Raw genomic sequence first — 24,150 nt, forward strand, 5'->3', positions numbered from 1 at the left:
ACAAAATAACCAGTTTGAGACTCTGCTGCAATGCACTCACTTCAGTTGTAATGAAGTGTTTTGAGAGGATAGTCATGTGCCACATAAAAGAGGCCATCCAGGACACATTGGACCCCCTACAATTTGCATATTGTCAGAAACGCTTTCCGTCTAACATTCTCCTGAATCGTTGGTTCCTGGACTTCCTCACAGACAGACCACAGGGAGTCAGCATTACTACCAGGGCATGGCAGTGAGCGCAGGGACACCCCTCCAAGGCACAAAGAGGGCACACAACTTCATCAAGGACGACCCACCCACAGCGCACACTCAGTATGTTTACATGCACGTGGAAAATTATTTCCTTAATCCGACTCTAACCTGACTTAAGTGCATGTAAATGCGTTACTCGGACTAATATCTGAGTTCTCCTTATCTGACTAAGAACACGATAATGCGAGTGGAAATCAATTTGTACTGGCATGTATACCCCTTAGACAGAGTTAAACTAGGCAACACATGAACGCATGCTCTACAACCACTGTGCCGGGGTATGACCCCGGAACAAAAACATCCAAGAAAAACGATCACAGAAGAGGTAAACAGAGCCCGTAGAAGAACCAGCTGAGGGATACCACACATCGTATCTGCACCATAAGTAGCATGCATGTTACGTACGAGATTAAAAAGCTGTACTATTATCCATCATGTTGTTGTTTCAAATGCTGGTCTGCCGCATGAACAACTCCAGTTGTTTATTATGTGATGTAATAGGTCAAACAGAAAGGAGATGTATTTACCCACTGAAAAGAGTCATATTTCCACCTAGTGTGGACGAGGAAGACATGTTTATATTAGTTATTCGATTTTTGCATGCAAACCGGGACAATGGCCACATTCCGAAGTCAAAGTTTCAACATAGCTCGATTAGACTTGGACTGAGGCAGACTTTAATGATCCACAAATGAACTGGATATAGTAAGGTATAAAAGTTCTGTAGCATTCACTATGGGAGTGGACCTGAATCAGTCTGCCGGAGAATGAGCTCCTCCGCCCGGAGCTCCAGGGTAGAGGATGGGATGGATTGTCCATATGGAGTGCAGTTTATCCAGTGTCCTACTGCCTGTCTCAGAGACAAAGGTCTCCAACTCCCTACCAATCACATACCCACCTTTCGGATCAATTTGTTTATTCTGCTGATGTCTTTTTTAATGGTACTGTTCCCCCAACAAACCACAGCAAAAGTACAGGGCACTTGCAACAAAAAACTGGTAGAAAGACTTGAGTAACTCACTCCACACATTGAAAAGCCTGAGCTTCCTCAGAAAGTGTACTCAGGCCCTTCATGTACACAGCATCACTGGTATCCCTCCAGTCCAACCTGTTATTCATGTAGACTTTCAGGTACTTGTAGTGGGTTACTACTCCTCCTTCAGGCCCTGGATGGTGATGGGCTCCACTGGTGTCCTCCTCCATCTGAAGTCAATGATCAGCTCCTTGGTCTTGTCCACATTTAGGAGTAGGTGGTTTGTTCACACTGCCAGACACTAAAGGAGTGTGAAAGCAAGGACAGCCCTCAGGGCTCTCACTTTACCACTGAAGGACATTCACAGAGTTTTCCTTAAGCCACTCTGGTGTTGTCTTTGCTGTGTGCTTAGGGTCATTGCCATGTTGGACGGTGAACCTCTGGCCCAGTCTGAGATCCTGAGTGCTGCAGAACAGATTTTCATTGAACATCTCTCTGCACTTTGCTCCATTCAGGTTTACCTTGAACCTGACAAACCTGTATCCGAACTCTGCAAGCAATTCTTTTGATCTCATGGCTTGGCTTATGTCCTGATATTTGTCACCTGTGAGACCTTTGATAGAGGACTGTGTGCCTTTTCAAGTCATGTCCATTCAATTTACTTTGCCTCAGATGAACTCCACCCCAATGTGTAGAAACGTCTTGGGAATGATCAAAAGAAATGGGAGGCACCTGAGCTGAATTTGTGCTGTTGCAAAGTGTCTGAATAATTGTGTCAATGTGATATTTCAGTTTTTCCATGTTGACAAATTTTAATAAGACGTTTCTCTTTGTTATCATGAGGTACCTGAGTATTGAGGAATATGGAATTTTACTTGCTGTGTGTGAATCTTGTGCATGCTTGTGTCCAGTGGGATGCTTTGTTTGGAGTGTGGTCTGCTACATGAAGTATCGCTGGAGGAGAGAAGAGGAGGAGACTAGGCACATGTATGATATGGTGGAAAAAATAATTGGTAAGGAACTCAACACATTCACTTGAGTGTCCAGCAAGTTATGTTGAGGATCCCATATAAACAAAAAGAATTCTCAAGATAAACTTTTTTTTTCAGATGTGTTGAGAACACACGGTGATGCTTGCCAAGAAAACCAAGACCTGCAGCCCTACCTGCCAATTCCCCATGTCAGAGACTCCTTGATTCAGCCACAGGATAGGTAAGTGGCAACACATCTGCAAATTCACATTTGGTTTTAGAATTCAAAAAGAAAGCTTAATGTGTTATGTCAGGGTCTCAAATTAACAGCTACTGTTTGCTAAAATATATCCACTGGCTTCCTGTGGGAAATTTCTGGCCTGTGACATTTGTTGCATTATGCAACCAAGAAGATCTCAGGAAAAACTGACAATATATGGTATTATTTTATACTAGAAACTTTATGGGCATACTGTATATCAAATTCAAAGTCGGCTTTATTGTTAGTTTCTTCACATGTACCAACCATACAAAACAATTGAAAAAATGTTTCTTCTATCCCACGGTGAAGAGGTAAAGTGCACATGCACAACAGATACAGACAGACATTTTCTAACAATAAAGTAAACAATAACTAAAGTGCACAGTTAAAAATGTGATGCAATAGAATACAATAAAATAAAGACTTCCCAGTGTATATGTAGACATAGCAGCAGTAAGTTTTTCTCTGTGAGATAGAGGTTGTAAATGTGCAAAAGACAGTCAAAATTGTAATGGAAGTAGAGAGTTTTTTAATATATACATATACATATATATATGTATATGTGTGTGTGGATGTAATCAAAGGTTTTAGAGTCTAGAGTGTTTCAGAGAGAGAGTTCAGCTTCCTGATGGCCTGGTGGGTGAAGCCGTTCAGTCTGGTGGAGTAGGAACCGAGGCTCCGATTCCTCCCAGAGGGCAGGAGGCAGAACATATTGTGTGTATATATGGAAGTCTAAACTGACATTTCTATTTTTTGAAACTGATTGATGATTTGCACTTTGTGGGGAACTCTCTGTATTTATACTCATCTTCTCTGTATGTTAGACCAAAACTCACCAGCCACTTTATTAAGTACATCTTGCTAGTATAAGGTTGGACTGCCTTTTGCCTTCAGGACTGGCATACTTTCAACTAAGTGTTGGAAACATTCCTCTGAGATTTTGGTCCATGATAGCATCCACCACACCCCAAAGGTGCTCTATTGGATTGAGATCTGGTGAAGGCCATTGGAGTACAGTGAACTCATTGTCATGTTTAAAAAAACAGTTTGAGATGATATGAGCTTTGTGACATGGTGCGTTATCCTGCTGGAAGTAGCCGTCAGAAGATATGTACACTGTGGTCATAAAGGGAAGGACATCGTCAGCAACAATTTAGACAATGCTCATTCTCCTCTCACATCAGGTATTTTCGTCCACACAACTGCAGCTCACTGAATATTTTCTGTTTTTTGGACCATTCTCTGTAAACCCTCGAGATGGTTGTGCATGAAAATCCCAGTAGATCAGTAGTTAATGCATTGAATTGCAGCCATGTGGTTGGCTGATTAGCTATTTGTGTTAACAAGCAAATGAACAGTTGTGCCTAATCAAGTGACCAGTGAGTCTAGATACTGATGAGTGTTTTTCACTTGATGGTAGTTGTGAAGGGTTTTTCTTCACAGCGGAAAGGGTCCTATCATCATCGTGATCCACCACTGTTGTCTTCCCTGAATGTCCAGGCCTTTTTGCCTTCCCAAGGTCACCAGTGTGTTTTTCTTTTCTCAGAATGTACCAAACTGTTGATTTGGCCACTCCTAACAATTCTCCTGTCCCTCCCTTTTTGTTCACTCTAATGATTGGTTGTTGTACTTTCATGACTGCATGTTGTGGGTTCACAGCAACAGCTTCTAAATGCAAATACCATGCTTGGAATCAACTTCAGATCATTTACCTGCTTAAATGAAGGATTAATGAGGGAATAATCCATGCAGCCCATGAAATGGCTTTGAGTCAATTATCCAATTACTTTTGGTCCCCTGAAAGAGAGGTATCTGCTGTTACAATGTCTTACAGGAAGAAAATGAAGAACATTTGGGAGCAGGCAGTGAAATTCGTCACAGCAAATGAGTCCAGGATTCGAACAGAAACTCAAAGGATTGGTGGAGCAGACTTCCTTGTTTGGAGGTGGATCCAGCCTTCCTTCAGTTTTGACAAGACCTCCTCGATGTCATCCAAAGTCTGGCAGGGAAAGGGTAACAGAGCACATTTCATTCAAATTATAGCGAAGCAAATCTTGTTTAGCATTGTTTAGAAACAAATAGAGGACCAAAAACAGGTAAAATTGTATATTTCACATTGAGTGATTTGTTTGCGTAGAAGGTGGTCACAGTCTCTTGTTATTTTTTTTCTCAGCTTTCCCTCTGGACAGGAGGAATTCGCCTCCCAACAGCCTGACCCCATGTCTGAAAATCCGAAACATGTTTGACCCAGTCATGTGAGTATCTTTCTTTTCTACATGTCATGAGTGATGCGCTGGTAGGGGCTTCCCCCCCACCCCCCTTTTTTTTTTTACTTTCTGATTTCAGTTTATTTTTATTTGTGTTTTTAGGGAGGTTGGGGATAACTGGGATCTAGCCATCCATGAGGCCATCCTGGAAAAGTGTAGTGACAATGATGGTATTGTCCATATCGCTGTTGATAAAAACTCACGAGAAGTATGTGTCTCATTTCAGTAAGGAACATAGTTTGTAATACATGTTGTTGTAATAGTCATACAGTGCTTCCTTTTGTCTCCACAGGGTTGTGTCTATGTGAAGTGTCTCTCTGCAGAACACTCAGGGAAAGCCTTCAAGGCACTTCACGGCTCCTGGTTTGATGGTACACTACACATGGCATATATATATATAGAGCACCTCAGCAGTAACCAAAGTAGAAACTAAATCTTGCTTTATACTCCTGGTTCAGGTTAATGCAGAACCTACGTCATAGTGCACTATGCCGATCAAAGCATTTATACCTGTCCCTTGGTGTGTGCATATTTTTTTCTTAAGTCTTTAAATTGCTTGTTGGCGGAAATCAGTGTGTTCACAAAATCAGTTTGTGTTCTTCAGGCAGTGATGATGGGAACTATGCAGCTCATCCAGGAATTGGAAGTTAATACATTTTAAACAGTTACCTTTACTGAAATCATTCCAACACAGTAAATGGAGAAGACTGAGAAAAGTTGAGTTGATAATGTGTAGGAGGGATACAAACGGTGTTGAATAAAGGCAACTGGACTAGTATTCACATGGTATTAACCTGCTGAAAAGACACATATCGCCACCTAGTGTGGAGAAGGAGGACATTGTTCCTGTCAGTTATTCGATTTTCTCCGCTGCATGTAAACTGGGACAAGGACTGTAGTCAGAAAGTCGTATTATGAGCATAGCTCGATTAAGCTGTGCATGTAAACACACTCATAATCACTCATTGCCCGTCTGTGACGGGTCCTACTTTTATTTTACAGGTAAACTGGTGACGGTCAAGTATCTGCGTTTGGATCGATATCATCAGCGATTCCCTCAGGCACAGGGCTGTTGCACACCACTGAAGGCCTCTTGCCTTCCCCTAAAATTCCCCAGCACCGTGAACAATGCGCCCCCCCAGCAGCACCATGGCTCAGTCAACACTTCAGGCTTCTCATGAGATGATTTTGAGCTTTTGATGTAACATTCTCTGTTGTGCCCTTCCACCATCTCAGCACCAGTGTACTGTGGTTCCTTCACTGCTTTAAAACAGGGGCAACTTCAGTTTGTGTTGGAGGAGAGCTTTTTTTTTCACAACTTTGTTTTGTTTTGTTTTTTTCTATTTTCGGCACAGCCAATACTATTCAGTGATACTGTGTTTTCTATAATCTATGTAATTGAAATGCCATGGGTTTAAGAAAGAAGCAAAATTGTTCTGGAATGTTTAGGTTTGTGTGCAGAAACTCCAATCTACCCTCGACTGTTCCACAGTTTTAACTGATGTCATTATAGAGTTAATTTGGGCACTGGATAAAAATGGCTGCATGTATAAGTAGGGCTTGATCACAATTTTTTTTGTACAACATAGTGTGGTGGTTGAATCCTTGGGTTTCCTAGTTTTTTGTCATTATTTAAAATCATTATTTAGTCAAGTGAGGAAGATGAGAGCAGACATCTATAGGTTGTGCTCTAAATAAACATGAATTTAAGAACAAGCTTTATTTTACTTTACTATACTGCAACAGCACTGTTTTTGCAGTCAAGTTGGAAGAATAGCGCAGTAAGGATCATGATTCAGCCACTATGGTGGTATTTGCTATATGTATGTATTTTTTTATTATTATTTTTTTGCCCTTTTCCTCTATTTTGTTGTAGCACCCTGTAATGCCCCACGAATGCTCACATTTTGAGCAGTAACAGAATCCCGCAGTGTAGAACCTTTCTTCTGCAGGTGTAGTCTTAATATGTTGCGTGTGGTGTGTGTGTGTGTGTGTGTGTGTGTGTGTGTGTGTGTGTGTGTGTGTGTGTGTGTGTGTGTGTGTGTGTGTGTGTGTGTGTGTGTGTGTGTGTGTGTGTGTGAGTGTGTGAGTGTGAGTGAGTGTGAGTGAGTGTGAGTGAGTGTGAGTGAGTGTGAGTGAGTGAGTGAGTGAGTGAGTGAGTGAGTGAGTGAGTGAGTGAGTGAGTGAGTGAGTGAGAACACACATTATAACTTGGTATATTTGTTATTTACCTCTTTAAAGTTGGGTCTTTTTTTATTGTTGGTGTACCCTCACTGAATTCAATTTCAAAACCTTTTTGAATGAGTGGAATGTATTATCTGTATCTGTGCACAAATTACAGACCAGAAAAGCATGCAGACTTCAGAGTGAGCCATGTCCAGTTTGCAATCTGTGCTCTTTTTGCTTGGGTGAGACAGATATTTTCTTGTCATGATGAAACATGGTTCTGTTACCTCTGGTCTTGTGTATTATAAGACCCTTGTACTGATACTGCCACTCTTTTGTCCTAAGTAAGAACTATTAAGATGTTAGAAAGTTATAATACTACATTTCAAATATTGTAGACACTGAAAGGAGAGTGTACTGATCTTTTGGATATCTGGTTTTGTGTGTTTATCAGCACATGTGTGTCCTTAAAACACGAGAAAATGTACTGACTTGAAATTTGAATTCAAATTTTGCTGTATAAAATTGTACAAACCGTGCACATTTCAAATGTTCAAATCCTGCTACAACTGCAGCAGATGACCCTGTGCCTTGAATTTGTGCTTTTTACCGGCATTGCATTAATGGAAGAATGTATTTGATTTGAGAAATGTTAACCAAGTTTGAAGGTTGGGTAAGGCCTAGATGTAGGTGACATCTTAAGATTTGGTATTTTGTAGCAGTTTCTTTATATCTTTAATCAAACGCTTTTATTTATTTATATATATATACACACACACATAATTTTTTTTTTTTTTTTATAGAACAATCAAGGCCTTTGTAGGAAGATTGGCCTGACATCTGCCAGCTGTTGGGATGTGTAAAACAACAAAATGACACAAATGCTTTTGGAAGTAAGCCAATGATTTGTGCATCAGTGTCATGAATTTTTTGTACATCTCCTGAAGAACAGTGTACCTACACCTCTCACTAACGTAAATGTTTAATGTGATGACAATTCTACGCTTGTGCTTCACATTGAACCTCATAAATGCATTCATTACCGCTGATGCATTTTATGTATATTAATATAACTGTAATATGTTTTGATCTTGTTGTATGGGGGTTGGTCAGTAAGACCTTTTAAAGGATGCCGAAGTTTTAATATTATTTGCCAGTTGTATAAATAGCTCAAATTAAATGTTTATTAGCAGTTTATATATTTTGTGATTTTAGAAATTGTCCAAGATTGCATCACAGTCTTTCTCCCCATTTATGTTTGATTGCTCTTTATCACCTTTCCTTTCTTTTTTTTAACCTTTTATATTATGTTCAGAAAAGTACATTTGCTCTCAGTTCATTAGTTAGACTGTTCATTATTGCATTGTCCTAGGACAGGTTGGATAGCCATTTTGTCTTACAGCTTTATTTCTTTGTGGCATTTATTCAGCAATGTGTTGGGAACATACTTTAGAGCAGATGTCTCAAACAGGGTTGAAGGTGACATTTATGGTTGATTTGACAATTGATGCGCCACCCGCCACGCACACACACACACAAATTTGGCACAAATCCAACATATTTTACCGAATGGATAAATGGAGAGAAGATGTTATCTTCTAGTCAGACATGCACACATTCAGCAATACATAGGAGCTCTCTCGAGATCGGTGCGGTCAGCGCAAGATTAGCCTGGACCTTTCCTCCATGCATCCTGCACACAAAGAGGAGGACCTACCCCTAACGCTATTGTGCCAATTACAATCAGGTTCCTCATCATTGACAGAGACCCACATTCAGTCCCCAGGTGACTATGATCCCAGGTGCAAGGATATATACCTTGTCTTATTGATATAAAATCATGAATATATGAACCAGTGTATTATTTGAATACCTTAATATTGAATGCACAAAAACAAGGTAGATTTATATATGGTACTGCCTTGAAGAGATTAGTCTGTATTTACCTAGCATCATGCAGTTGTAGATTTGTTGGTTGCACATCCTTAATGTGAATCTCTCATGCCATGACCTCCCAAAGGACTGGATTACTGTAAGAGGTTACTGTGGGGGCAATCCTAGTTACAGTAAACTCGTCGTCTTAATGAAGAAACCAGTTTGACAATAGTTTAACTTTAGAGATAATGCGTTCTCCAGCTGGAAGTAGCCAAAAGAAGATGGGTAGGCACTTCATTAATAGCAAAATGCAACTGTATCTTACTTGATGTTTTCTCTTTGGACCACTCTCTTTAAAACCCTGTAAAGTTATGTTAAAAGCCCAGTAGATCAGACCAGCCTGTCTTGCACCAACACACTGAAGGTTGAATGCTCAGTTTGAACTTCAGCAGATTGTCTAAATGCAGTTGCTGCCATGTGACTGGCTGAGTAGATATTTGAAATGAGAAGTTATGTAACAGTAGGGTATGTGTAATTAAATGGCCAAATCAAAATCTGCGAGAGTTTACTAAGTTGTGTTGGTATTAGACACTGATTTAACTAGCCGGGACAGTAGTCTTACAATATATGCCCACAAATAAAACCCAAAAGCGATTTAATCAACTTGGTATTGTAGAATTCATTAAATTTGAAAATTGTGAAATAGAAAAATGCATTTTTTTTATATAATAACCATTGCTACACCGTTTCATTATGCTGTGTCGAGACTGCTGTGAAACAGTAAAACGGTCAGTGAGTGGGGTCCTGGCCATAATTGGAGATATGCAAGTCCCTGACATTCTGCCCTGCCCACCATGTCAGCTTTCCAGGCTGTGTCAGCTTCAGGCCAAGTTAACGGCTGAAGACCGTCACGAGCTGCACCATTGCTGCTGCTGATCTGCGGTATGTCAGTGTCCTATGTATTTTGTGTACTAACAGTGCAGTGCAAAACTATTTAATACGCTTCATATAGTGTCAGCTACCTATACCATGTGACTGTCAGCCGTGTTGGGAACAGATTAAGATGAATTTAACCTTTGAGTAGTCCATTATCACATCGGCGTGACCAGATCATGTGACGTTTTCAACGCACTGTAACAAAATAATACATATATAGTCAACTTAAATCGAAAGTGCAGTTTTTGTTTATCATTGATAAACCCTGGAAAAAAACGGATGTCGCTCGCCTATGTCATATTTGAATGTCGACCAGAACGTCGAACGACATTAAACAAGAAAACAAGAAAGAGCACATTTTTGTTATTGATATTGTAATAGTAGGCTAAGTAAAAAAATGACTTAGGCAGTGATGCTATTAGGCTTTTGTTTTTTGTTTTTGTTTTTTTTTTTCCAAATAAAGTTTTAAGATTGAATTTGACAGTACAAAAATATATATCGGGCCGTAAAACTCAGTGAGTTCCATAGTTTATAAAACGGGAGGAAAGTTGTCAAATCAGTCGATAGTGGGACGTAATGAAAAGGACGAGAGAGGTCCAGTGTGAATCAGGGGTTTGCAGATCGTTTCATGATTTGCATCGTTTCTCTATTTACAGCGCTTTTCATGGTGACGTATCTGTCTTTGTTTTTTACAGCACGTTTTTTCGTTTGCACCACGTTCCTCTTTTTGTACTTCCTTTAGACTTGTGTTTAAATTTGTGATTTTGCATCGTTTCTGTACTTGAAGCAGTTTTCTCGAATTGAGACGTATTTGGTCTTTGTCGTCCATTTGGCCTGTGTCGGCCACCGTACTGACCACGCAGCGTCCAGAGGTCTTTATCACGAAGCATGATTGCAGACTTAGCGAGGTAATTTAAGGGTTAACCCTAGGTTTCCGGTATCACGAAGCGAGCTCAGTTTACCTGGGGTTACTCCCAACCTATCCATTTGAATTGGGGGGCGGCTATGGCTAAGTAGGTAGCACGGATTGTCCATGAACCGAAGGGTTAGCGGTTCGATCCCCCGAGTGTGCCCGAGTGAACCCCTAGTTGCTCCCAGTGCAGCTGGCGCTGTTGTGTGAATGTGTGTGTGCTTGTGTGAGTGAATGGGTGGATGTGTCTCTAGAAAAGCGCTATATAAGAGCAAGACCATTTACCATTTGAACCTATTCACAACAATGAGAATCTGGATAAGCGGTATCACGACGCTGGTTATCAGCTCAGTAACTCAACCCAGGGTTGTCTTGTCTTGCCTGTATGACAACGCAAGCTCAACTTACCCAGGGTTACTCCCAACCTGTCCAGCTGAACCTATCCACAACAATGACAATCTGGATAAGTGGTATCACAACGCTGGTTATCAACTTGGTAACTCAACCAGGGTTGTCTTGTTGTGAATTGGTGAACGCACACGTACAGTCCCCTCCGAAAGTATTGGAACAGCAAGGCAAATTCCCTGGTTTTTGTTGTTCACCAAAGACATTTGGGTTTAAGATCAAACGATGAGTATCAGACAAGTGTTCACAACGTCAGCTTTTATTTCCTGGTATTTACATCTTGATGTGTTAAACAACTCAGGACACACCACCCTTTGTTTAAACGCACCCACTGTTCAAGTGAGCAAAACTATTGGAACATTTGACTGACAGGTGTTTCTTGTTGACCAGAGGCCTGTATCACGAAGCGAGCTCAACTTATCTGGCTTTACTCCAATTTATCCAGCTGAACCTGTCCAGAATAGTGACGATCTGGATAAGCAGTATCACGACGCTGGTTATCAACTCGCTAACTCAATCCAGATTTGTCTTGTTGTGAATTGGTGAACGCACATGAATAAGGGCGGGTTCCAAGGCAGCAGACCAATCACAATCATGAGCGCTGATCCACCAGCATAAAGGAGCAAGGATTGATTCTCCTCGGACATGAAGAAGAAAAAGTAAATCTCATTTAAAATCTCGAAAATTCAAACATCGCAGCTGCATCGAAGAGACACCATAAGGCATGGTAAAGGACTGCAGCTTGCATAAATGCGCAAATTACACATCAATGGTTCAAATCACGAAACCCAATCACTGCGCTGGATAGATGAATCGCGAGTATCACAATTAGCGTCATTCCCCCAGATGTAACCCCTCTGGAGTAAAAAGAACTTGGGAGCAGATAAAAACGAAGCACAAAAATATAATTTCATCTGGGGAGTTGGATTTCTTAATTCCATAATGTTACATGGGCTACAATAAAGCTGGAAGCTGATGCCCCAGTTACATCATATCAATACATCAAGTTGTTAACCTGAATGAAATCCTGATTTTGAGTTGTGTTTGAGCTTAGCGGGGGCAAATAGCAAAAATATACTCTTCTTTGTGTGGTTATCTCCTGGAAGATGCGTTCACGCCATAACACTCTTCTTGCGATTTGGGCTCCAATCTCAATCGGGTCGTCAGTGAAAGGGCACATGATTCTTTCCTGAACAGCTGATTGGCGTCTTTTATCAGATTCAGATGAATCCTGAAAGTTACCCCGACCCGAGGCAGGTTTGCTGTTCAGAGTAAGTTGCCATGGTAACATAGCTAAGCTAAGAATGAATCCTGCTTCGAGATACCGGAAACCTAGGGTTAACCCTGAAGTTACCTCGCTAAACCCATAATCCTTGTGATACAGGCCTCAGGTGTTGCCTTTAAGGTTGATTGTTCAAACATTAAATGCTCTGCATGACTAGTCTACTTTTTGGCCTGGGTTGAAACCTATAAAGTATGCATTTCTTGTTAAAGAGGATAAACCAACATGAAGACCGGAGAGCTGTCTATGGGAGGAAAGCAAGCCATTTTCAAGCTGAGAAAAGATGCAAAGTCAATCAGAGCCACTAGACAAACATTGGGCATAGCAAGCACAACAATTTGGGATGTCCTGAATAAGAAAGAAACTACTGGTACTGTATTGAGCAACAGACATGGCACAGGTCGGAAAACAACAGTAGTTGATGACAGAAATATTGTGAGAGCTGTGAAGAAAAACCCCAAAACATCAGTAAGTGACATCACCGACGACTTCCACAGTGCAGAGGTGAAGGTATCACAATCCACTGTTCGAATAAGACTCTGAAAGCAGAAATATAGAGGCCATACCAAAAGATGCAAACCACTCATAAGTAGTAAGAATCAGAAGGCCAGACTGAAATTTGCAAAGAAGTACAGAGATGAGCCACAAAAGTTCTGAAACACAGTCTTATGGACTGATACCAAAGTGTGGAGGCCAAAGTTTGGAGAAAGAAAGGAACTGCTTATGATACGAAGCATACAAGCTCATCTGTGAAGCATGGTGGAGGTAATGTCATGGCTTGGGTATGCATGACCACTTCTGGAACAGGCTCATTAATATTTATTGATGATGTAACTGATGATGGTAACAGCAGAATGAATTCCGGAGTGTTTAGAAACATTTTGTGTGCCAGTTTAGGGAGAAATGCATCCAAACTAATCGGGAGGAATTTTATCATGCAGTAGGACAATGACCCAAAGCACGTTGCCAACAAAACAAAGGACTTCATCAGGGTAAAAGAGTGGTAGAGTGGTAAGAGAGTTTAGACTGGCCAGGTCAATCACCTGACCTTAACACAACTGAGCATGCATTTCACCTCCTGAAGAGGAGACTGAAGGGAGAACCCCCCTGAAACAAACAAGAACTGAAAGAAGCTGCGGTAATATCCTGGAATAGTATCATAAATGAAGAATGCAACAGTTTGGTGATGCTGATGGGTAGCAAGCTTGAGGCAGTCATTGCAAGCAAGGGTTATGCCACCAAATATTAAATGTTATTTACTTTAAGATTATTTGCTCCATTACCTTTGCTCACCTAAAAATGCTGTGGTGTAATATAAACGGCGATATATCCAAAGTTGTTTAACGCATCTAGATGTAAATATCAGGAAATAAAAGCTGACCTTCTGAACTCTTGTTTCATACTCATCTTTTGATCTTAAACCCAAATGTCTTTAGTGAAAACAACAAAAACAAGGGAATTTGCCTTGCTATTCCAACACTTTTGGAGGAGACTGTATAAAGGGCGGGTTCCAAGGCAATTCAATTCAATTTTATTTATATAGCACCAATAACAATACGAATTGTCTCAAGACACTTTACAAAAACCAGCCTGAAACCTCCAGAGGAAGCCTGGGGGCAACAGTGGCAAGGAAAAACTCCCTTTTAAGAGGAAGAAACCTTGAGCAGAACCCAGCAAATATGGAGAGACCCATCTGCCAAAGGTCAGCCGGGTAGAAACAGAAGATAGAGAGAGAAAAGAAGAGCAAGAGAAACAAGATAAACAAACTTCTGTCACAGATACATGTATCAAGCTGAAGGAAACACAGAATCTAATAATACAACATATGTTGATGATTGATCTATTTCTGTACTATGATGAACTCTAAACCCTGACTGAAACTCAGTCAGGGAGGGAAGAGAGTGAGACACAGTGGTTAGTAAATTATGAGAGATAGAAAATACAATGATAAGATATTAGAGGACAGGAGCCAGAGAAGAAAGAGGAGAGGACATGTCCTCAGTGCATCATCCCCCTGCAGCCTAGGCCTATAGCAGCATAACTAAGGGATGGTTAAGTCCAGCCCTAGCTATAAGCTTTGTCAAAAAGGAAAGTCTTAAGCCTGAACTTAAACGTAGAGACTGTGTCTGCCTCCCGAACCCAAACTGGGAGCTGGTTCCATAAGAGAAGACTGATAGCTGAAGGCTCTACCTCCCATTCTACTTTTAGAAACTCTAGGAACCACAAGTAGACCTGCACTTAGAGATGGTAGTGATCTGTTGGGACAGTATGGTACTATGAGGTCTTTCAGATATGATGGAGCTAGGCCTTTCAGGGTCTTGTATATAAGGAGGAGGATTTTAAATTCAATTCTAGATTTTAAAGGGAGCCAATGAAGAGAAGCTAATACTGGAGTAATATGATCTCTCTTGCTAATTCTTGTCAGTGCTCTTGCTGCAGCGTTTTGAATCAATTGGAGGCTTTTTAAAGAGCTACTTGGACAGCCAGACAGTAACGAGTTACAATAATCCAGCCTGGAAGACACAAATGCATGAACTAGTTTTTCCGCATCACTCTGAGAAAGGATGTTTCTAATTGTGATGACATTACGAAGGTGAAAGAAAGCAGTCCTGGTCACCTGCTTTATGTGAGAATTAAAGGACATATCCTGGTTAAATATAACACCAAGGTTTTTCACATTAGTACTGGAGGCCAAGGTAATGCCATCCAACAGAACCAGGTGATTAGATAATAAATCTCTGACATGTTTAGAGCCAAATACAATAACTTCTGTTTTGTCTGAGTTAAAAGTAGAAAATTACAGGTCATCCAAGCCTTTATGTCTTTAAGGCATGCTTGGAGTTTAACCAGCTGATTAGTTTCATCTGGTTTCATAGATAAATATAGCTGGGTATCATCTGTGTAGCAATAGAAGTTTATGCCATGCTTTCTAATAATATTGCCTAAGGGAAGCATGTGTAATGTGAATAATATTGGTCCTAGCACTGAACCCCGAGGAACTCCATAGCTTACTTTGGTATATATAGAAGAATTGTTGTTTACATGGACAAACTGGAAGCTGTCTGACACATATGATTCAAACCAGTCTAGTGCAGTTCCTGTAATCTTGATCACACTTTCAAGTCTCTGTAGTAGAATACTGTGATCAATAGTGTCAAATGCAGCACTAAGATCTAGCAGGACAAGGATAGAGACCAACCAAAGTCCATCGTCTGAAGCCATGAGGAGATCATTGGTAACTGGTAAAATTTAACCAGATCCGTTTCTGCACTAAAACCTGACTGAAACTCTTCAAACAAACCATTCCTGTTTAAATGATCAACCAACTGATTGACAACAACCCTTTTTTAAAACTTTAGAGATAAAAGGAAGGCTGGAAACTAGCCTATAGTTGGCTAAAACATCTGGGTCAAGAGTGTTTTTTTTAAGTAATGGTTTAATTACAATAGTTGGAAAAGACTGGGGCACATATCCTGTTAATAAAGATAAGTTTATCTGATTTAATATGGAGGTATTAATTAATGGATAAACCTCCTTGAGCAACTTAGTCGGGATGGGGAGAGAAAGAATCCAAATATTGACTCGGCCCTACAGAGGTTTCTTATGGCACTGTACTTACACTTACTTCTCTGACAGATGGAAGGGTGCTAAGAATTTTATCTCTCATGGCAACAATTTTATCAGTAAAGAAGCTCATGAAGGGAGGGCTGAAGGAGATGGCTCAACAGAGCTGTGACTCTTTGTCAGCCTAGCTACAGTGCTGAAAAGAAATCTGGGGTTGTTCTTGTTTTCTTCTATTAATGAAGAATAATATGCTGTTCTAATCTTATGGAGAGTTTTTTTTATATATAAGTTAATAAGTTTTATAAGATAAACTATCTTTCCAGGCTATGTGAGGTTCTTCAGATCTAGTGGAATGCCAAATTCTTACCAGCGATTTATGGTAAATGGTCTTGCTCTTATATAGCGCTTTTCTACCTACTCAAAGGTACTCAAAGCACTTTTACAGTCAGAGACACATCCACCCATTCACTCACACAAGCACACACACATTCACACACCAATGCCAGTTGCACTGGGAGCAACTGGGGGTTCAGTATCTTGCTCAAGGACACTTCGGCATATGGCACACTTGGGGGATTGAACCGCTAACCCTTCGGTTCATGGACAACCCGCGCTACCTACTGAGCCATAGCCGCCCCTTACCACCTTCTTTTTAAGAGGACCAACTAGATTTAGAGTTATACTGTGATTGAGTTAGATTGTGGTTGCTGACATCTACATCACTGACATAAGCCACCGAGGTAAATACTGAAGGTATTAATTCCTTATACCATCATCATTATAGCATCATTGGATAAGTGTCTACCATAACGAAATGTCTTTCCAATTTCTGTGTAATTACTGATAGTAAATTCAAATGTTACACGAAAATGATCGGACAATAGAGGGTTGTGGTTAGACCTTCAGTTTCTATGCCATAAGTTAGCATAAGATCTAAGGTGTGATTGAAACAGTGGGTTGAACCATTTACATTCTGAGAAAAGACAATTGAGTCTAGTAATGACATAAATGAAGAGCTAAGACTGTCACTGCCAACATCAACATGGATGTTAAAGTCACCTACTTTAATGGCTTTATCTGTTCTAAGCACTAAATCACATAGAAACTCAGAGAATTCAGCTAAAAATTCCAAGTAAGGATCAAGTGGGCGATACACCAGAATTGTTTTTTGTGTTTTCCAGTCTGAATGAGCAAGACGAAAGAGTAAGGCTTTCAAATGAATTAAAGCTTTGCGTAGGTCTAGGATTAATACATAAATCAGAGTCGAAGATCGCTGCCACTCCTCCTCGGCCTGTGCCTTGAGGAAGTTACTATGACCGTGATAGTTACTATGACTGGGTGGCGTAGACTCTTTTAAACTGACATACTCATCATCCTGCAGCCATGTCTCAGTCAAACTAAATAGATCAATCTAACGATCAGTTATCAAATCGGTCACTAAAAGTGATTTAGATGAGGGAGACCTGACATTCAAAAGACCACATTTAATTTTCTTATTGTTCTGTTGTACAAGTGAATCTGTGTTGAATTGTATAAGGTTCCTATGAATAACTCCTCTATTGTTGTTTTTCCATTTAAAAAATCTGGGAGCAGACAGCACATCTATGGAGTTTGGGGCGTTATGGGTGTGAGACAGTACTAGAGAAGCGGCGGAGAGGCGTGAAGACTGCAATTCTGCCACCTGGGCTGAACTCTGGGTTGTCATGGTTTTGAGGTGTTAATAAAATTGGCCAAATTCCTAGAGATAAGACAAGCACCTGCCAAGGTGGGATGAACTCCATCTCGGCTAATCAGACCAGGCTTTCCCCAGAGTTCCAATTATAGTTCCAATTATCAACATAGGCCACGTCGTTGCAAAGCTTTCCAATGAATTAAAGCTTTGCTTAGGTCTAGGATTAATACAGATTGCTGCCACTCCTCCTCCTTGGCCTGTGCTTCGAGGAATGTGATAGTTGCTATGACTGGGTGGTGTGGACTCATTTAAACTGATATATTCATGATTCTGCAGCCACGTTTCAGTCAAAGTAAATAGATCAATCTGATGATCAGTTATCAAATCAGTCGCTGAAAGAGATTTAGATGAGAGAGATCTAACATTTAAAAAGCCACATTTAATTTTGTTCTGTTGTACAAGTGAATCTGTGTTAATTTGGATAAGGTTTCTATGAATAACTCCTCTATTGTTGTTTTTCCATTTAAAAAATCTGGGAGCAGACAGCACATCTATGGAGTTTGGGGCGTTATGGGTGTGAGACAGTACTAGAGAAGTGACGGAGAGGCGTGTAAGACTGCAATTCTGCCACCTGGGCTGAACTCTGGGTTGTCATGGTTTTGAGGTGTTAATAAAATTGGCCAAATTCCTAGAGCTAAGACAAGCACCTGCCAAGGTGGGATGAACTCCATCTCGGCTAATCAGACCAGGCTTTCCCCAGAGTTCCAATTATAGTTCCAATTATCAACATAGGCCACGTCGTTGCAAAGCTTTCCAATGAATTAAAGCTTTGCTTAGGTCTAGGATTAATACAGATTGCTGCCACTCCTCCTCCTTGGCCTGTGCTTCGAGGAATGTGATAGTTGCTATGACTGGGTGGCGTGGACTCATTTAAACTGATATATTCATGATTCTGCAGCCACGTTTCAGTCAAAGTAAATAGATCAATCTGATGATCAGTTATCAAATCAGTCGCTGAAAGAGATTTAGATGAGAGAGATCTAACATTTAAAAAGCCACATTTAATTTTGTTCTATTGTACTAGTGAATTTGTGTTGATTTGTATAAGGTTCCTATGAATAACTCCTCTATTGTTATTTTTCAATTTAAAACATTTGGGAGCAGACTGCACATCTATGGAGTTTGGGGAGTTATGCGTGTGAGACAGTACTAGCGTCAGAGAAGTGTGTAAGACTGCAACTCTACCCCCCGGCTGAACTCTGGGTTGTCATGGTTTCGGGGGGGTTAATAAAATGAGTCAATTTTCTAGAGATAAGAGAACTCCATCTCGTCTAATCAGACCAGGCTTTCCCCAGAAAGAGTTCCATTTGTCAACGTAGGCCACGTCGTTGGCTGGACACCACCTAGATAACCAGCCGTGGAATGATGACATGCGACTGAACATATCATCACTGGTCAGATTGGGCAGGGTTCTAGAGAAAACTACGGAGTCTGACATAGTTTTTGCAAACTTACACACCGATTCCACATTAAGTCTATTGAGCTCCAATTGGCATAACCGTTGGCCATTACTGCCAAAGTGAATAACATTTGTACCATATTTAGCCTTAGCTTTAACCAGCAGTTTGAGATAAGATTTTGTGTTGCCTGCTCTGGCCCCTGGAATGTTTCTCTAACTTCACGTTCTGCAAATTAGGGTTGCCAAGTGGGGAAAATCTGAAACGTGAAGCGGTTGGTGGTGCTCCGTGGGCCGGGTAAGACTATGCTTCCTTTGTACCGTCACCCAGCTGCCCTGGTTTCCCAGCTGCTCGGGAGGGGGACAGCTAGCAGGAGCTATGCTAACGGAAGCTGTGCATGGTCGGCCCACACTGGCTACAGGATGCTGGCTAGCTACTGGTCTTTCCATGGTGCTGAGCCGTGCTTCCTATTCAGAGACCCTCTCCTCCAAAGCTACAAATAAACTACATTTATTACAAGTACCATTACCACTTAAGGAGGCAGAGGAGTACCTAAAAATGTGGCACAATCAGCAGGAGAGAGAAGGAGAAGCAGAGCGAGAGAGAGTAGCCATAGCTAACTGCTAAATAGACCAAAGCAGATTAAGTTGAAATGAAATGTAAGGTTTACAAGGAGCTATAGAGGACAGGTGGTTGGGTAAAGTGAAAATAAGAGTTTCACTGCTTGTGCTGTTGTATATTGATGTGCTGAAGAAAGAAGTGATCCCCACTGACAAGTCTTATCTTGCATTTAAAAAGGTTTATTTACAAGAAAGAACAATGTCAAACTCTTGCCGAATCTGAGAGAGCTTCTGGCCAATCATCAAATCCTCTCTGCCATTCAGCTTCTACAGACCCCTTATATATGGTTCTTATCCCCAAGAACCCCCATTCACAAACAAAACTTGTCTCCTTACAAGGTCTAGCAGTTTTATGGACTGACAACTGGTACATCACCTTTTAACCTTTAAACTTTATATAGACATCCCCACAAAGGAAACAAATACTGAGAACGAATGGAGAGGACCATGTACTACATATTTCCCCCCTTCGAGGCTCCTAGAGTCTCGACCAACAAAAAACAGCACAAACATATTCACTGTTACAACATAAATACATGTTCCTCCTACATGTGCCAACTATAGCACAACTCTTAACAATACAACAAATTCATGGAGTGTGAGAGCGAAAACCTATCAGACAGTCATCTTTCTTAAAATGTTCATCTTTGAAACAAGACAGGAAATTCTCTCACGGCCCCCTTGCCTTAGGCGACCACACATTAGTACTCCAAGCCTACTAAAAAAGAAGGATTTCTAAAATTTATATAGGGAAATATCTTAAGCAGAGTATATATATGGATACCTCAGAAAATAAATCAAAACCATATCCAACATCAGGCTGGTCGACCCATCGGACCCTCCATTGGACCTTTCCCTTCCTAGCATTACTTTCCTTAAACACCCCGAAAACAAAAAAAAAAACAACTGAGGTTCCAATACATCCACTTTCTTAACAAACACATAACTCAATTACATTCATTACAACATTGACAAAACAAAAGTATGTTGCACTGTGATTCTTTTCCACTTTGCTCCATTCGTGTCCCACTGGCACTGTGAAGCTTCATCACAGTGTCCTAGTTCAGGGTCCTTCAGTCCCCGAACACCCAGCTTCTCGCAGTGATTCTCCTTCAATATCCTTCTAAGTGGAGAAAAGACAGCACACCAGTATCTTTGCAAACATTAAAACAAATAGACACAATATATTTAAAAACAAACATCAACACACACACATTTCTCCCTTGACTCTGTGGATGATAAACTGCCCCAAGACGCTGTTTAATCCCCAATTTTTGTAAGATCAGTTTCACAGTTTTATCCACAAACTCCTTCCCGTTATCCGAAGATATTTGATCAGGAAGTCCCCACCTGCTTATGACCTCCCTGCACAGAAACTTGGCAACTGACTGAGCATCCTTTCGCTTAGTTGGACAAGCTTCAGGCCATCGTGAAAATCTATCCACGACGACCAACATGTACCTCTTACCTCCAACTGGTTTTGTCATATCGACAAAATCCACCACCAACTCACGCATTGGACCCCTTGGCGTTGGAATATGACCTGGAGGAACCATCACACCCCTCCGAACATTATTTTTCAGACAGATAGTGCACCTGCTTATAACATAATCAATTTGCTCAAGCAAATATGGTGCCCAAAATCCATACTCTTTTATGATCTTCCTCCTAACTTCCCCCCTTGCAACATGGGCTAAGCCATGTGCCTCTCGAATCATCAATCCCAACAAATCTGGAGGTGCTACTATCAGCCCCTCATGATTTCTCCAAAGACCAGTAGAATACTGTGTTGCCCCTCGATCTACCCACAACTGTTTATCCACCTCAGAGACAGCTTCCTGCATTAAGACCACATCTTTCACTGTAATCTTATCCTCCAAATCTACTTCATGTGTGACCAAGAAAACTTTACCCAACTTCTCAGCTCCTGTCACTGCTTTTGCAACCTCATCAGCCGCTTTATTACCCTGAGTGACTCTTGACACATCCTTCTTATGTGCTGCACATTTAGCTATTGCTATTTCTTTAGGTTTCATCATAGCATGGAGAAGTTTCATTATCTGAGTGTGATGCTGTATTGGGGAACCATCTGTTTTCTTAAACCCTCGATTTTTCCCTACCGATCCAAACAAATGACACACATTATGAGCATATACAGAATCTGTATAGACCGTCACACGCTTGCCTTCCGCTAAAAGACATGCTTCAGTTAACCCCACCAATTCAGCAAGCTGCGCTGATGCAGGCTGCAGTACCACTTCCGCTTTCTCAACAACAAATCCTGTTCCCTGGGCTTTTACCACCGCATAACCAGCACTCAAATTATCTCCCACACGATAACAGGACCCATCAGTCCAATACTCTAAATCTGCCTCACGCAGTGGGAGAGCTTGCAAATCTGACCTCAGTCTCGGATATTTCTCTGCTTCTTGAACACAATCATGTGGTTCACCATCTTCTGGAGTTGGCAAATTCTCAGCTGGATTTATCGTAACACATCTGACTAATGTGACATCCTCCTGTTCTAAAAGCCTATTATAGTCTCTAAGTCTAGGCATAGTCAAAGTATACTTGCCATAGTTCAAAAGATTTCTAAGACTATGATGAGTAAGAATTGTCACTGGATATCCCCTCGTGACCAAAGATGCTTTGTCATACATTAAATAGACTCCCACCATTGCTCTATAACACCGTGGTAGTCCCAACTCAACATCTGAGTAAGCAGTAGAATAATATGAAATAGGTTGAGGACTGGTCCCTGTACCGGTTGGCTGACAAAGAACTGCACATGCATATTTTCCTCCAGCTGAGGTAGATACGTACAACAGAAAATTCTTAGAATAGTCTGGAAGTGCTAACGCTGGAGCTTCTTGTAACCTCTGTTTAATCGTTTCAAAGGCTAATAAACCATCCTGTGTCCAGAGAAGATTACAATGAAGTTGAGTACTCCCAGTATCTTTAATCTTAGCCCTTAAAGGTCCTGTCAAACTTGCATAATCTTCAATCCATGCTGAAGAGTAACCAGTGATACCGAGGAATGTCATCATCTCCCTGACTGTTCGGGGCTTTGGAGCCTTTCGAATAGCCTCTAAATGACTGTCAGAAATACTTCTGTGGCCCTGTGATATTGTTTGACCCAAATAAACTACCTTCTCCTGACAATATTGCAACTTCTTCTGTGAGACCTTGTGACCATTTTCTGCCAAAATCTGCAACAGCTTAATTGACTCTTCATGACATGTTTTCTTATCTGGTGAACAAATAATAATGTCATCTACATATTGAACCACTGTACTTTTTAATTTTTGATCTAGTCCTGCCAAATCATCTTTCAATACTTTATTGAAAATATGAGGACTATGTTTAAATCCCTGTGGCAACCTTTTGTACACATAAAACTGTCCCTTGTATGTGAACCCAAACAAACCCTGACTTTCTACGCTCAGTGGAACACTGAAAAATGCACCACATAAATCCAATACTGTAAAATGTGTAGCATTTGGGGGAATTTGAGCTAACAAAGTATGCGGATCTGGCACTTCTGCTGGAAAATCGGCTACTACTTCGTTCACAAATCTCAAATCATGAACCAAGCGATAGGAATCATCTGGTTTCTGTAAAGGCAACAATGGCGTATTGCTTATAGGATTTTGAGTTATCTTCAGCACATCTGCTCTCAGAAGTCCTTCAAGCTGTGGTTCAATCCCTTGAACTGCCTCTTCTTTCAGTGGATACTGATTCTTCCAAGGAGGTCTGGCTCCAGGTCTAAGTTCCACTTTCACTGGTTGAGCTGATTTAACAAGACCAATATCAGTACTGTATCGAGACCACAAACATTCAGGTACTTGCTGTAACATTTCTCTCCTCAAAACGTCTGCGTCCATTTCAACCCCACATATCGTTTCATGTGTCATTTGGACAACTTGTGGTCGCCCATGTCCTTGAGCAGATATCATAATCTTGAGAAACCGCTGATCCTCACTCTTCCAGATGGCAGAATTCCCCTCTACTGGTGCAAAAACAGCTTTTACTGCTTCCGCCATCATTTCTCCTATATCTTTCTGTTCATATTCTTCAGACACCATCAAAGTCACATGTGGTACACTCTCTTTGATTTTATATTCTTCGCTCACATATTCATTCATATCAACCATCATTGCTGCTCCTTGTGGTCCCAAAATTATACAAGACGAGGTGAGTTCAACTTCTTTTGGTTGATGACTTATCCACTCCTCACAATTTGACTGGGCAGCGTCCTTAAAATACTTGAGCGTACAATGAAGCGAATAGTCTGGAAGTCTCGCATCAGGCATATTTGCTACAATAAACTTCTCCCACAATCTAACAGGTTCCAAAAACTCTGCACTAAGATCTCCAATCCAGCATACTGAAGAGGCCTCAACATCTGTTGTCATCAATAGTTGGTAAGCAGTATCAGATGGCATCTCCACCTAACAGTGCAATCGGTGTGTGTTCTGAAACCAATATAGGTATTGTAGTCTTTTGATTTTTGTAACAGAGCTCAATTGGTTTTGTAA

The 24,150-nt window shown here is 40.9% G+C and overlaps 2 protein-coding genes across 9 annotated transcripts in view; both read left to right on the top strand.

Annotated features, from left to right (window-relative positions):
• lemd3 (LEM domain containing 3) overlaps positions 1–6,441 on the top strand; it is a 17,268-nt gene extending 10,827 nt beyond the window's left edge. Inside the window, exons 7-13 of the mRNA XM_047575680.1 lie at positions 2,137–2,238; positions 2,335–2,437; positions 4,293–4,471; positions 4,632–4,713; positions 4,828–4,933; positions 5,018–5,096; positions 5,728–6,441. Coding sequence (XP_047431636.1) covers positions 2,137–2,238; positions 2,335–2,437; positions 4,293–4,471; positions 4,632–4,713; positions 4,828–4,933; positions 5,018–5,096; positions 5,728–5,906 — 830 coding nt within the window. The 3' untranslated portion in view covers positions 5,907–6,441. The remainder of the gene's footprint in view (positions 1–2,136; positions 2,239–2,334; positions 2,438–4,292; positions 4,472–4,631; positions 4,714–4,827; positions 4,934–5,017; positions 5,097–5,727) is intronic.
• A 408-nt stretch (positions 6,442–6,849) lies between these two features.
• msrb3 (methionine sulfoxide reductase B3) overlaps positions 6,850–24,150 on the top strand; it is a 73,813-nt gene continuing 56,512 nt past the window's right edge. For 4 of the 8 annotated variants that reach the window (XM_047575682.1, XM_047575686.1, XM_047575689.1 and 1 more), the window contains exon 1: positions 6,850–9,708. Coding sequence is in view for 1 of the 8 variants with exons in the window: in XM_047575681.1 (XP_047431637.1) it covers positions 10,279–10,369 (91 nt within the window). In the remaining 7 variants the exon portion in view is untranslated. Of the gene's footprint in view, positions 9,709–10,263; positions 10,370–19,231; positions 19,290–24,150 lie in introns of those variants that run through there. The other 4 variants (XM_047575683.1, XM_047575691.1, XM_047575692.1 and 1 more) reach the window with 3 other exon arrangements.

The sequence above is a fragment of the Mugil cephalus genome, chromosome 22 (assembly GCF_022458985.1).
Source record: "Mugil cephalus isolate CIBA_MC_2020 chromosome 22, CIBA_Mcephalus_1.1, whole genome shotgun sequence".
NCBI lineage: Eukaryota > Metazoa > Chordata > Actinopteri > Mugiliformes > Mugilidae > Mugil > Mugil cephalus.